The following is a 15640-nucleotide window of genomic DNA, read 5'->3' as shown; positions in this document are numbered from 1 at the left end:
AAGAAGCTGAGATGGTGGTTCCCCCAGTACCCATTTTTTTTTTTTTTTTAAAGTAGATGGGAGTACCCAATTTTGTCCATCTTTTATCATCATAAATCATAAAAATGCACAAAGGGTTAAACCTCCTTGCATGGCAGGACCATTATAGCACAGATTGGCTTACTCAATGAAAGAATAAGTCTGGATAGCCAGCTACAACTTATAGCAATTTATTTGCCAAGCTGCTTGAGGGATACTAAGCATCTTTGGAATAGCATTGGTAAATTTATATTGGAGGAGTTGGTTTGGAATACTTACAATGTTTCAAGACTATAATGTCCCATCAAACATGTCTTACACACAATTTATTTTCTTTCAATGGGATTTGCTACCAAAAGAGATGGGGGATGGGGAGGGTGTCCTGATGGGGGGCCAAATATTTGCCCTCACTCGCCAACCTTTGTTTTGTAATTCTTTACTTGCTAGCCTTTAATGAGTTGGTGGGAGAAAACCCGCATCAATGGTGGTGGCAAACCTCCATTGATGATCTTATTTTAGTGTAAGTTTGAGGTAAGTTTGGTGACCTTGACATGTTCCTTACTTATCTGAATGATAATCATCTACATCAGAGGTTCACTGGTTGTATGAACACCAAGGAAGTAGCTTTTCTGGATGTACGTTTGGTGGGGAAACATGGCAAGGATCACAGAAATGTATAGGTAGCTCCCCATTAGGGAATAGTCCATTGCAGGCCCAGTAAGGACATCCCAGGCATACCATTAAGGGCATTCTTGTCAGTCAGTTCTTACAATTACGAGGGGAGTTCAAGCAAACCAAGACTTTGGAGTTTATATAATAAAAGAACAAATTTCAAGGAGTGGGAAGTGCATTTATTTTTCTAAATACTCCCCTGCTACATTATACACTTACCCCAGCGTTTATGCCTGGAAAGCTTCAGCATAGAAAGATTTGTCAGTACACCAGAACCATTCTAGGACAGCCTGCTTCACTTTGGCATCAGTGCTGAAATGCTGACCTCCAAGGAACACTTTTAGGGGCTAGGGGTATGCACAGATTATCCAGGATCAGGCGTTCTATGCACTAAATGTTCACAGGAATGACTGCTGTGGGCTGGCAACCACCACGGCAGGGATCATCGACAGATGAACGGTCATCTTTGAAACGTTAACACCATTCAAATGTCCTACTGCGGCTGAGAGTCTCATCAACGTATTGTACTAGAAGTCTTCTGTAGCTATCCGTGGGTTTTACACCTTTGTTCACAAGAAACTTCATCACCACACGCTGTTCCATGCACGCACTAACACTGCAGTGTCTCTGGACTGGCCGGTGACATGTGCACCACCTCTCAATAATAGGACACAAATGCCACTTCTGTGTGTAGTACCGCCACCCTAACATCCCTTTTTATACCTGTAAAATGAAAAGTCCCCGTTTGACTTGAACTCCCCTTGTACAATGTATTTGTAGTGAACAGAGCAATTTTGAACAGGAAGATTCCCTTAAGTACAAGTGCTTCAATGGCAGGAAAAAGATCTATATTGAACAACATTGCTAAAACTAAAACCAGGGCAGAACGTTTATGTGAGAATAGGAATAGGGATCCTGGTTTAAAGTGCAAACCAGCGTTCTCCACTGCATACAGTCTAGAGTTGAATCATGTTAAAAGAATCATAGATAGATTTTTGCTTATTCTGTTTGATTAAATCTGTACAACAATACCGGAAAATGGTATCTACATCATGCCCAGGAGAGCGTCTACTTTGGGGAATCGTCCTTTCTCCTAACTACTTTGATTCTGCCAGCTGGCTGTATTTTAAAGGTCATTTGCATTACAGAATCACTAAAGGGCTTTGCTGTTCCCACATTTGGAGAGGTGATTTAAAAGCAGGTCCTTTTTGAATTGCCGGTATTTATGTCATTTTCAAAATTTGTGGGAAGGTCTATTAGATTAGATAGAGATTAAGAGATCAAGCTCATGACCATATTTATAATATAAAACAGCACCATTCTACCAATGTAGCCTGACATTTTAATGAGTGCCATGCAGGCGATGCGTCTGCTGTCATTATTCAGGCTATTGAGTAAGTGAGATCTATTTCAATGATTATGCCATAGAGAAGCATACTGGATTTTCCAGCTTCAAACCCAGATATCTAATGGATTACATTTTGAGTGGAAGGTCACTGATTTTTATGGAGTGACACCTGGTCCCCCTCTCTTGTGGCTGATAGTGTATACATTCTTCTCCTATGACAAGGTGTGGGTGCTCATTGGATTATAAGGTCATCCCACAATTTTAGTTTTTGCCTTTTATTTATTATTTTCTTAATCGTACATAATTCTTCTGACCGTGCTGTTGTCTGGAACATTTGTACTTTATTCTTTTAGTATTGAAACTATATATTTGTTTTATCTTCTGAGTGTTGAGAGAACGGGTCTCACTTGCGTGTTTTATGTGCAGGAGGATTTAAGCAGCTATAGATTAAGGTGTGGCATGTTATGATTAAGCACCTTTGGCTTGAAATGTTGTCTTCTCTCATTTTGTGATGCTGCGACTCTTATCGCTATAATAAAGAAACTAGAGTTCATTGTGCATCGGTGTGTGGTCACCCACTTTGTTCCTTTGAAGTCTTGTGGTGATGAGCTGTACCGCCACCTGCTACACTTTTGTGTGGTGTTGTGAACTTTTGGGTCTCATTCTTCAGTTAGCTGTTGGGCAGCCTGCCAAGACAGCGCTGGTCTGCTAGGCAGCTCAGCCAACTAAAAGAGTGCATAGAGCAGGCTGACAACACTATTGCCAATTGCAAGACAGCAGTTTACGGTCGCCAGCCTGAAACAGGAAATGCTATTAATAACAGGCTCTCCAAACTAGAAACTGCATCAGATTCACAGAAAACGTTTCCTTAAAAAAAACTAGAAGCAGCGAGGCATGATACTGAACATCCTGAAAAAAATTGGGGTTTATATACACTTTGAATAATTTAACAGATAATACATTGGACCGTAAATACGATTGTTGGTATGTACAGATCAAAATCTTTCAACGCAGGCTATTTTACAGCAGTTTAAATCCTCATCCATTTCCAATAGAAGTGCAGATAAAGAGAAAAAAAAAAAGCCAAGACAAATACAAATAGGAATTTCCCAAATTATATCGCAGCCTCCCACATCAAAAATCAAATGTTTCTATAATTTGGAGGAGGAATCTCATTCTGCGCCATATTTCTGCATTCTTTACAGACAATGCTTTTAAAGCTTGATTTGATTTTTAGCTGTGCCATAAATTCACAGTGGACTGAATTCTTGCAGATACACACAATAATATTTTATGATGCACTTTACTAATTAAGTCCAATATCAGCACATGCACTGCTTGCTTCACCTCTGCTAAGCAGTGAATAAATTCCATGGGTGAAAGAGCAATTTACTCACATTACATCTTGGCACACAATGGAAGATAAAGTCAGTGTAAGTCACATTATTTATTCAGTTCAGCTACTGTAGTGATAACGTTGCAATGAGTGAAATGGATGTAATCAACTCTGCTTAAACTTAGAAGGTTACTAAAGCAATTCAGTTTAAAAAAAAAAAAAGCATTGAATCATTTTCAGTTTAAAGAAACGGTATAAATGATCTATATTCTTCTTGTACTAGGACAATACAATTGATGTACAAGAAGGGTGCATACAGGGAAACTTCATGTTACTTATAGCAGCCAATTCGAATCTTTGTTACGTGTTTTGATAGGGTCGGAAGTTGATTGTTGCATGAGTTACATGAAATACCCCACGCCAGAGCTACAATCGAATGGTTTAGATCAAAGCATATTCATGTGTTAGAATGGCCCAGTCAAAGTCCAGACCTAAATCCAATAGAGAATCTGTGGCAAGACTTCAAAACTGCTGTTCACATATGCTCTCCATCCAATCTGACAGACAGCTTGAGCTATTTTGCATAGAAAAATGGGCAAAAAGGTCACTCTTGATGTGCAAAGCTTGTAGAATCATACCCAAAAAGACTTGCAGCCGTAATTGCAGCGAAAGGTGGCTCTACAAAGTTTTGACTCACAGGGGATGAATACAAATGCATGCCACACTTTTCACATATTTGTAAAAAGTTTTGAAAACCATTTATCATTTTCCTTTCACTTCACAATTATGTGCCACTTTGGGTTGGTCTATCACATAAAATCCCTATAAAATACATATAAGATTTTGATTGTAACATAAATTTGGAAAATTTCAAGGGGTATGAATGCTTTTTCAAGGCACTGTATTATGCTTTAATCATTGTAGACAAAGGAAAACTGGTTGACTATAGGTCAGGATACAATATGTGGCCACATATATCACACATAGTTTCGGCCCTCTCATGTACCATTATTGTGTGACTGTACCGTTTATTATTTTTTATTTATTTCTTTTTTTAACTCCAGGGCACTCATGAAAGCTGCCCTACTGCTTTATTTTATTTCTATAATTCAAAGCGTATCCAAAATTAAACACTTGCAACAGTTTTACTGCATTTTAACTGCTCCCTATTGTGTTTATATACACACGGTTTTATTAATTCTGTGCCATTTCCGTATTGTTAATAAAGTTAATAAAACCCTGTTAAAAATGATGACTAGCTGGACTGAGTGCTAGGGAATATGTATTTTCAACCAGACAAAACATGGGTTACAGGCCTAAAGAAGTAGAAGTACCACTATTACCAGTAATCGATTACAAACTGAGGTACGTACTTTGCCATGATACGCCTTACATTGTGAGCATACAAGGCGGGGTTTTTCTTCTCTTCTTCGGAAGGAGTATAAATTGGAAGAAACTAAACACATAAATAAAAAAATGTTTGTATGAATATTCAGCATAGGGATGACCCCTACCATGAAAAATGCATTCCTACTGTTCCAAATTAGTCTTTGCAAAGAATGACTAGACAACTCTCAATGTCATGCTACATTTTTCCTAACACAGAAGTTCATCTCACATTCTGATGATGGCATTACATCATGCCTGATAAATTAGTCCAATTTGTTCAGTGTTGCAATATATTAAAGATTTTACTATATGCATTTTTGTTAGAAGTGATGAGTAAATTAAATACGCAGCAAAGCAAAAATATTATTTTGGGTAAAACATTATGTTTCACAGACAAGTTTACATAATTAGCCAGAGGGGTAGCACCATAAAAAAAAAGGTTTCTGTAAATAGTCTAAGGCTAGGTACTCGTGGATGGCATAGCTATGCATGCCAACAGCTAACTGCACAATATACAACGGTAAACAAATGTGACAGGTCACATGCCAGCGGCTAAGAAGCTGATCCTTTCCAGGTAATCACAGACATTCTTTGCAGTGCTCAGCCACTTGTTTCTACAAGTACTCACTCCAACTTTCCTATCGAATTTATGGGAGCATTCAAGAAAGCGGTTATTAATCCTTTTTTACAATGTGATTGACCGTAATTTCCTTATTACTTGACAATTTAAAGTGTTTTACTAGCATTTGGGGTGCTTTCTGACCATGTTCTCAATTCTTACAACTTACCAAATGCCTGGATATTAATAGGGTGAGTGATTACATGAACCATCAGAAAGTACCTAAGTCTTAGATACTAAATGGTTTAGCTTAAGACTTCAGCAACTATATGGATTAAAGGATAACTGTACTATTGTACAGTTAGTCTTTATCGCTCCCCCCCTCCCCCCCACAAAGCCTTAGGCTGGCCATAAACTGGTAGATTTTTTTTAAACTAACATTCGTAAGAGAAATCTCATCAATACATTTCATGACGCCAGTGACTTGACCAAGTTAGTTCTAAAGTACTTCGAACATTTAGTTTTGGCATACATGGAATTTTCCAAATCAAAACCACACACACAATTGCCCTACACTGACTGCAAAAAGGGAAATGGATGCCATTATGGAGGATAAAGGATGGATCCACATTGTTAGGGACCAACAAGAACAATTTAGAGATGTATCGTCGGGGTGGATGTACTATGCACAAGAGATACCAAATTACTCAGTGTGCCTTCTCTTTTGTCTTATAGTAACCAATTTGTATGTCCTGAAAAGAGACTTAGGCCCCGTACACACGTACCGAATGTCGGCCGAACGATCGGCCTTCTTTTGTCCGGTGCTGTCCTGTCGGTTGAAAAGTGCTAAAGACTACACACGAATTTTGTCGGCCAACAACAGCCAACTGCAGAAGTGATATCATGCGATGGTTAACTTTCCGTGTGTTTTTTCTTCTCTGAGCATGCCCAGTCTTGCTCATCTGCTGTTTGTCGGCCGAATTCTGTACTGACTGAGGAACAATCGGCCGTTCTGGTGTTGGCCAACAAAAATTTTAAAGCCTGCACACCCCATTCTGTTCGGTCGAAAAGTCGCAGTCGGTTGTCGGAAGCATCATACTAACAAGCCGACAATCGGCCGATCGGTCGGTGGCCGAATATTTACGGCCGACAATCGCTACGTGTGTACAGGCCTTAACATCACGCTTTATCCCTTAAAGTTAGGTAATCTCTCTTTTTCCTATTCTCTCCTCCTTATCTTTACCCTTCTTCCCTTTTTTTTTTTTATGTTCTCTGGCATGTTTTATTCCAAGAACTGCACTGCTGTACACATGGTGTTTTCTTACATGTTGTAATGTTTTGTTTTATATGGGTTTCTGCATACTGCAGAAGAGATGACCGTTGCAGAGACTCTTGGTTTATTACATGGTTCAATAACGTGTAGAGCCTGTTTTGTGTACATGTCATGCAGCATATTATATGTTTTCAGAGAATATATATTCTGTTACCTTTATTTCCTTGAAACTAATAAAACTTGATTATACAAACACACACACACGCATTCTTTCAAGAAATGTTTTTCATCCAGCACTTCAAATATCGATTTGACCACACTTATCCATTAGAAAAATCAAACAAACATTAAAAAAAAAAAAAAAAAAAAAAACCCTCTAACGAAGTTCTACTAGTGTATGGCCAGATTAAGGCCTCTTTCACACGGGCGTTCCGTATGTCCGTATATCACCCCATCCCTTTGCGGGTGATATACAGACATAATGCATGTCAGTGGTATTGTGGATGTCAGCGGATGACGATCGAAATAAGGTCTGCTCCGTGTGAAAGAGGCCTTACACTCACCGGTCCTCACTGCCACCAGATCCCTGCAGTGTGGCCTGCTGTAAGAACCACAGCTGCTGATACAAAGTCTCTTGATTGGGCAGCTTCTTTTTCTGGAAAATCCCAGGTCATCTATTTTATCATGACGTTGGATAGTTTCTCAATAAGAGTGAAAGGGATTTTTCTTTGTGCAGCTGCAGCTTCCCAGTTGGGAAAACTAGCAGCAGCGGCTGTGTGCCTTCCAGCGGGTTGCACAGCAGAAATATGGCAGAGCTTGGAGGAGACGCGAGTATAAGATATGTGGGTGGGAGGTAGGAAGGTTAATTCAAAAAGGAACGTTAAAAAGGTATATATTGCAAAGAAATCTTCCATATAAAACAAACACATTTCTTTCTAAATAAAAACGCCTTACCTCAATTTCTATATAGTTGTGAAACTGACATAAAGAAAGCCAAAGTATTTTCATTCTGAAGAAAAAAAAAGTAAATACATTTATATGAGTGTATTTATCTGCATTTTTCATCTTACAAACTTAGGAAACCAATCTGCTATTTACAAAGTTAGAGTACAAATATTTCCATCAATGCCATTACTGAAACACTGTACATTGTATTTAACAAATACTGTAAAGAGGAGAGAAAAACTGGATTTTTGTAATAACTTACCGTAAAATCCTTTTCTCTGAAGTTCATCATCAGACGCAGCTCCTTATCTTCAGGACTCATAGGGTTATGCTCCTCCTTCTACGAATAGGCACTAGGCAGGAAAAAAATGTAACCATGCCTATGGGGGCTGTCCCTGCAGGGATAACCCCTCAGACTCTGCTATCAAACAGTTTAGTTGCAAGCAGTGTTTAGAAGCCCAAAAAAAACCCAATACCTCAGAAGTAGAAGGGCGGGCGCTGCGTCTGTCAATGAATTTCAGAGAAAAGGATTTTACGGTAAGGTCTTACAAAAATCCAGTTTTCTCTATCATTCATCGACAGACGCAGCTCCTTATCTTCATGACTCATAGGGATATCCCAAAGCAGTATAATCATGAGGGGTGGGAAACAATGCAGAAACAAAACGCAAGTCCCCAATGGCTACATTTAGCCAACCAGGCAACATGGAGCTCAACCAGGAACAACTGGAGCTCACCCGGAAAAAAAATTGAACCCTCAAAGAGAAACTAAATAGAGTTCTCTTTTAAACTGCAGCCTGCCAAACCATGCAGCCAAAAGAAGCATCAACGGATGCCAACACATCTACCTTGCAGAATTTTGTGAAGGTATGCACAGACTACCAAGTTGCCGCCTTGCAAACTTGTAGCACCGACGCCTGATGGCGAAAAGCCCAAGGAGCACTCAGTGCTCTCGTAGTATGAGCCTTCACTGGGAAAGGAGGAACCTGGCCCCTCAATGAAATCGGCCTGTACCACCGTCTGCCTGATCCATCTGGAAATGGTCGTAGTAGATGCAGCCAATCCCTTACAAGGTCCATCAGTAAGGACAAATAGAGCATCTGATTTTCTAAAGGACTCAGTGGTCTCTAAATAAACTCTGATCGCCCGAACCACATCCAAAGAATGAAAGGCATGCTCCTTAGGATACTGACGTTTAGGGCAAAGTGAAGGGGCAACACAGGGTCTTCATTCAGATGAAAATCAGAAACCACCTTAGGAAGAAACGACTGATTAGATCGAAGTACCACCTTATCCCCGTGTACCACCAGATAAGGTGAGCAGCAAGACAACCCAATTCATACCCTGCGGGCAGAAGTGATCAACACCAAAAAGGCAACCTTCTGAGACAAAAAAAAAGCAGCAAAATCTCCCACATTTTTTCAAAAGGAGCCATATGGCACACTCCCTAGGATAGGAGTCCGGATTAGGACATGCCTGGCTAACGGGTGTTGAAAATATATAGCCATAGCCGAAACTTGGCCTTGGATAGTACCCAAAGCCAACCGCTGTTCAACCCCTTTCTGCAAAAAGGCCAAAACCCTCGCGGTCGAAAACAAGCGAGGGTGCACCTTCAGCAATTCACACCATGAAATGTACAATTTCCATGTACGATGGTAGATCTTCCTGGAAGTTGACTTCCTAGCCTTCAAGAGTCTAGGAATCAGAGTCACAAAGACCCTTATCTCTCAACACCTGGCTTTCAACAGCCATGCCATTAAAGCCAGTGACTGTAAAGCAGGATGGAAGATGGGACCTTGAGACAGCAGATCTTCCCTGAGAGGCAGTCTCCAAGGGGTATCGGCGACCAGCCTTATTAGGTCTGCGTACCAAGACCGGCGAGGCCAGTCTGGAGCCACTAGATTGACCGGAATGTTTTCAGCTTCTACACTGCGCAGAAGCCTCGGCAGGAGTTTCGGTGTGGGGGGGGATGCATAAATCAGCCACCAGTGTGTCTATGGTGTCGGCCAGAGGATCTCGAGACCTGGCTACAAACTTCTTGTTGAGGTGAGAGGCAAAGAGATCGACCTCAGGAGTCCCCCATCGAACACTCAGGAGGCGTAACATCTCAAGAGTGTAGGGACCACTCCCCTTGATCCAACACCTGACGACTCAGGTAATCCGCCTGCCAGGTTTTCCACACCTGGAATGTGTGCAGAATAGAGGGCTGGAACAAAGCTTTCCGCCCAGGCCAGAATATCGGCCACCAAGAAACTCTTGGTGCCCCCCTGGCCACCAAGACACTCTAGGTGCCCCTCTGGTGATTGATGGAAGCCACAGCTGTGGCGTTGTCTGATTGAATCCCAACTGGTCAACCTTGCAGACAAGTCGTCCAATCGTCCAGGTACCCTGGGCACAGAGCTTCCCCAGCACCCCCCCAGGCGAAAGGCTGACGTCCGTGGTTACCACCTTCCAAAACAACGGAAGGAAGGATAATGCTGGAGACTGAATCCACTACAACAGAGCGGATTTTGTGTTGTGCCTCAACTGAATCCCAGAATCCAAGCACTTTGGATCCTTGTTCCAATTAATAAGAATCTTCCTTTGCAAAGGCCTAGTATAGAACTGAGCAAACAAAACCGCCTGGAAGGTCGATACCATCAGACCCAAGGCTCGCATGCAAACTCGTAGAGAGGACAGATTGTTGTCCAACAACAACTGAATCGCCCCCTGCAACTTTGCAGCTTGTCCGGGGGAAGAAAAACCCTTGCCAAAGCTGAATCCAGAGTCAAGCCCAGATAATCCAGTCTCAGAAACGGAGTCAGCGCGGATTTCTTGAAATTGATGTTCAAACCCAACTCCTTTAGAGCTCTGACCATGATCGTCAGATTCCCCAACAAGGCTGAATGAGAGTCCATTCTCAACAGGACATCGTCCAGGTACCCCAATACCGCAATCACTCGCCGGCGCAGCAATGCTAATACTGGTGTTAGTACCAATCGGAGAGCGGAGGCGAGACCAAAGGGTAACGCCGCAAATTAAAACTGCTCCCCTGCTACCGCAAAGTGAGAGAAACTGCTGGTGTCCAGCCTAGATAGGGATGTGTAGATATGCTTCCCTGATATCTATGGAGGCTAAGAAATCTCCCTGATGCAGAGATGCTACTACCATGCGGATGGACTCCATCTGAAACCTCTGTATCCGTACAAAGCGGTTTTAGGGCCTTGAGAACCAGGATGGGATGCACCTTGCCTTCTTTTCTGGGCACGGTTTGAATAAAACCCCTGAAAACGTTCCTGAGCGGGAACTGGCACAATCACTCCTTGTGACAGCAAGTCATGTACCGCCCCTCGCAAGTCTCTTAACTGCACTGGCGAATTGAAGATTGGACGGGAAAAACCTGTTCGACGGACGATACCGGAATTTGATCTTGTATCCTAATCGGATCAGTTTGTGAAACCCAGTTGTCCTGAATCAAAGAGGTCCAGGGTTCCTGAAAGAATCAAAGACATCCCCCCACCCCAGACTCGGGTGAGGTTGCCCCTTTATGTAGCCGAGGACTTGTCTGCAGGTCCAGATTGGCCAGACTTACATTTTCTGGACCATGGCTTCTTGGAACCCCCAGAAGACCTAAACGGTTTACTTTTTTCTTGTGACACGGAAGCACGGAAAATACATTTGTGAGCAGTAAAGGAAGGCATCGCCTTGCCCTTGGAGGATTGATCCAGATTAGTGCTCTTAACCCCCCCCCCCCCCCCCCGTGATACCTTTGATCAACTCATCCAGGGAGGATCCAAACAGCCTCTCCCCTGTAAAAGGCAGATCAGTCACAGCCTTCTGAGAAGCCTGGTCAGCCAATCAGCATTTTAGCCATACCATGCGCCTAATCGCAATCCCCACTGCTGATGTCCTGGTCACCAACAAAGCTGAGTCCAGGGACGTATCACACATGCACACCAGGGCATGGGACAACTGGTCTATTCGTTCCAGTACTGCAGGGGAAGCTGTGCCATTTTCAAGTTACTTTTCAGTAACTTTACCCATTCAGAAGCAGTCTGCACCACGAAAACATTCACAAAGGTAGCCATTACCATGTGACCTGCTACCACATGTAAATGGCGGGACAAGGATTCCACCAGTCTATCCACGGGATCCGGAAAGGTTGGAGACTCTTCCACCGGTACCAGAGTCGCTTTATTCCAATGGCCACAGGAGAATCCACTTTCGGGGGTACAGTCCACCTATTGGGAACCGCCTCCGCAAAGGGATAACGGCATGCAAAACGCTTAGGCACCACCACCAACATGTGCTTCGCCATTGTTCATCCACAATAGTATGAAACAATCCTGGACAAGGGAATACCTTGCCCAATTTTCCTGATTTGCGGGAGCCAAAAGACACCTGCGTATCTGCCAATTTTAGGGTTTCCCACACAGAAACCAACAAGGCTTCCACCAATGCGCATTCCCACGCGGTGGCTGATGAGGACAGGTCTTCTTCACCTTTAGAATGTGAATACACCAACCCCTCAAGGTGGTCTGCGTCTGCAGCGACCATATCTCTCTCAGATTCCGAAGACCCTGCCGATGCTGGGGGCGGAGGGAGTTTGCGGCTGGCAGCACCAGATATGACAAAATACCCTTTTGACATAAGGCTTTGCAAAAAAACTGCAATTTCTGGCTGTGACTGTGAACCGGAGGGTCCTGCAGTCGCTTTCATGGGGTCTGCAGGTGAATTTTTATCCTGGGACTCCAATACTCAAATAAAACATTTTTTTGTGTAATGTCTCTTTAAGACCATGAAAAACACAGTCCCACCACTATTACTGCGGATTCACAATCCCTGATTATGTAATAGCAGAGCAGAAGAGGAAGAAACCCATAGGGAAACCCAGGAACGTTACCAGATCACAGAAAAGCATCCAGCCTGATCAGTGTAAAAACGAAACTAACACTGTTTGCACAGGAAGAGGAAGAAGCTCTGCCTCTATCATTATAAGCTATGCCGCATGCCTGTCCATCCTAAGGACCTCAAGAAAATGGCCGCTCATACATTCTCAATGGGGAAGTATATAAAATGGCTGCCCATTCAAACTAATGGGAACACAGAGATCATGAACCACAGCAAAATGGTGGCCCCCAATGCTGTCTCCAGGACCCCCCACAGGGATCCCAGAACAGTAGGCATCTAAAAGGTCCCTAGCCAGGGACCCACCCAGGGCAATCAACCCCCCTCAAATAAGCGCCATGACGGCTGCATAATTACCGCCCCCCCCCCCCCCCGGGTAAAACCTGCTAGGGGTAGGAGAATGCCAAGGGGTACACCAGATTAGTCCCCCAGGATGCCAGGGAATCAAGGGAGCCCCTAAGGTCTGACCATTCCAGGGAGGGGACCATGCCTGCCCCGCGACCGCCAAGGGTGTTTGGGGGGACAATTTCACTCACCATACCACGGTACCAGGTGTACGCCACTCTGAAACAGATCACCTCCCATCCGGGATGGGGATGCTGTCAGCCAAGGGGAAGCTGCAACTCCAGGCAGTCCAGTTAAATGCATCCCAGAGAGACTGTCCACTCGCAGGCTCGTCCCCATCCATCGGGGCACTGTCGTGGCGAGGCCTAGTTCTGGACTATAACCTGCTCACGCTCGCTGACCAGGCTGGGAGACCTTAAGGATCTAGATTATCCAGTGCAAAACCGCAGCCGGCTGTTGCTTATAGTTCCTCTGGATCTTGGTCTTCAGGAACTAACTAGTTAAAAATTAAAAAATCCCAAACTTTCCCTGTTACAGCTAAGACAGAAGTCCCAGCAGGGAGCTAGGTCCTATTCCTAACACTAGGCAGATCAAAACTGTTTATGATATCAGAGTCAGAGGGGTTATACCTGTAGGGACAGCCCCCATAGGTATGGTTACGTTTTTTCCTGTCTAGTGCCTATTCCTAGAAGGAGGAGCATAACCCTATGAGTCATGAAGAGAAGGAGCTGCGTCTGTCAGTAAACGATAGAGAAAAGTGATTTAATATTATTCAGGAGGTAATATTTGCAGGGGTAAAGATGCATTTAACTTACTAGAGACTTTGATTTGTAAAGTTTCAATATTGCCGGTAATATCCTGCATGTAGTAAGACTTGTGTACACGGGCAGCTCCCTGTGTTGGATGTGCATTTAAAACACACATCAAATGCAGGTAAGCAAATTTCTACTGCCTTCAAGAGGGTAGTGAACAAAATGAAGTAGTGCCGTCAAGAGGCTGCTTTGCATTGATTCAGATGCAGCGGGTCCTACTGATGTGCATTCAGGTTTTCTTTTTGCCCTGACAACTCTGCATAGTGCCCTGATTTTGAGGGACTGTCTCTGATTTGGAACAGGGACTCCTCATTTGTCCCTCATTTTGGTCTGATCTATATAGTTGGACATAAAATGCACTATTTTATCTTTCAAATAGTGTTTCCCAGTGCTAAACCTTTCATCCAAATTCTAAATTTCTGCATTTGTAAATTTCAAAAGCCAAAATAAATAAAGTAGTGAGGGAAAAAAAAAAGCACTTGTGGGTTTGACAATTTTTTTTTGTATAAGGCCTCTTTCACACGGCCGCACCGTTTTTTTTTTTACCGCTGCAGCACTTTTTTTTTTTTTTTTACGGACACGGATGACACTTGTGTCATCCGCTCTGTATGTCTGCATATCATCCCATCCGTTTGTGGATGGTATACGGACATAATGTTAGTCTATGGGGATTGCGGATGTCAGCGGATGACACCGCTGACATCCAATTTTGCATCAGTTCCGTTTTTTTAACAGAGGAAAAATAGGGTTCTGTTCCGTTCCAAGAAAACGGAACAGAACTGAAAGGACACAATTCTGATGTCAGCGGATGGTCATCCGCTGACATCCGCAATCCCATTGACAAGCATTATGTCCGTATATCATCCGCAAATGAATGGGGTGATATACGGACATACGGAACGTCCGTGTGAAAGTTGGCGTGACAGGGGTTGTGTCCTATGCCTACATACTCTTGCTAATAGATGTCCCTCACTACCATCTCAAAAAGTTGGGAGGTATGCAACTGTACTTCACACAACCTGTCCCAATCAAGTTAACAGAATTTAATTGGATTTAGAAAATGTTTTAAAGACTATTATGTGCAGTTATTAAAGCAAAGGTAAGAACAGCAGCAAAGGAGGCCTTATTTATAGGTTTGCCACACAGAAGATAGAAATATGCCTCCTTGCGCTCAATTATATACATATACTCTATGCTGTGTGCGCTCAACTTATAAAGCAAAAAAGAAAAAAAGCATGCACCAAGAAAAAAAAAAAAACTTACGCGCCAGGACCCTGCCACGTCCACGTTATGGTATCCTAGAAAATAAACAAAAACAAATTTGAGATATTGCAGCAATTTTGATTTTCTAAATATATTATTTCAGCGCTTTCATCTTCACAGCAAAAAGATTGACTTTATTGTGACAAAAATGGAAGCAGGGTTGTGGTGAGGCGCAGCTAGGGCTGGGCATCTCCTGGCCCTACAGGACCTGGCTATCACACTGACCATATTACGGAGAGTGCCAATCTCCTGATGTAATATGCGGGTATCCTCTGTCAGTGTTACAGACGGGTCCCCACACTATCAGTGTAATATGTAGGGAGGGGCTGTCAGTGTAAAAAACAGATATTGCTATTCACTCATTAAACTGAACATACTCTGATCAAAATTTGCTTTGTTCAGCAGGGACTGGCAAAACATCGATTACTGTGTGACAGTCCCTGCTCAACAAAGTTGCTTATTTGATTGACTTCTGTCGAAAGAGACATATTTAAATATTTCCCTCTATCAGCGGCTGCTGCCAATCAGCATTCTTCTCATCTGTGTGGACGAAGCAATCTGTTGAGTTTTTGGCTGCACAACATTATTAAAAACAAAAAAACAAAAGAAAAACAGTGTATGGCCAGCAGCCTTAGTGCCGGTTCACACTTCCGCGTTTGCGGAGATCGCATGTAATTCGGAGCGCACTGCTCCTGACTACATGTGATCTGATGTGCGGATGCGAGTTCAGCCATACACTTTGTATGGCTGAATTCGCACTGTATCCGCACCAAACACGCACATGAGGCTTTTTT

The 15640-nt window shown here is 43.0% G+C and overlaps 1 protein-coding gene across 1 annotated transcript in view; it reads right to left on the bottom strand.

Moving 5' to 3' along the window:
- Positions 1-15640, bottom strand: part of LPCAT1 (lysophosphatidylcholine acyltransferase 1) — a 290886-nt gene that overhangs the window by 63550 nt on the left and 211696 nt on the right. The window contains exons 7-9 of the mRNA XM_082257844.1: positions 14847-14881; positions 7550-7604; positions 4748-4830 (exon numbers count right to left, since the gene is read on the bottom strand). Of these exons, the coding sequence (XP_082113970.1) occupies positions 4748-4830; positions 7550-7604; positions 14847-14881 (173 nt within the window). The remainder of the gene's footprint in view (positions 1-4747; positions 4831-7549; positions 7605-14846; positions 14882-15640) is intronic.

The sequence above is a fragment of the Pelophylax lessonae genome (genome assembly GCF_965119305.1).
Source record: "Pelophylax lessonae genome assembly, chromosome: 5".
Lineage (NCBI taxonomy): Eukaryota > Metazoa > Chordata > Amphibia > Anura > Ranidae > Pelophylax > Pelophylax lessonae.
Note: the sequence above shows the minus strand (reverse complement) of the source record. Positions and strands in the feature narration are given on the sequence as shown.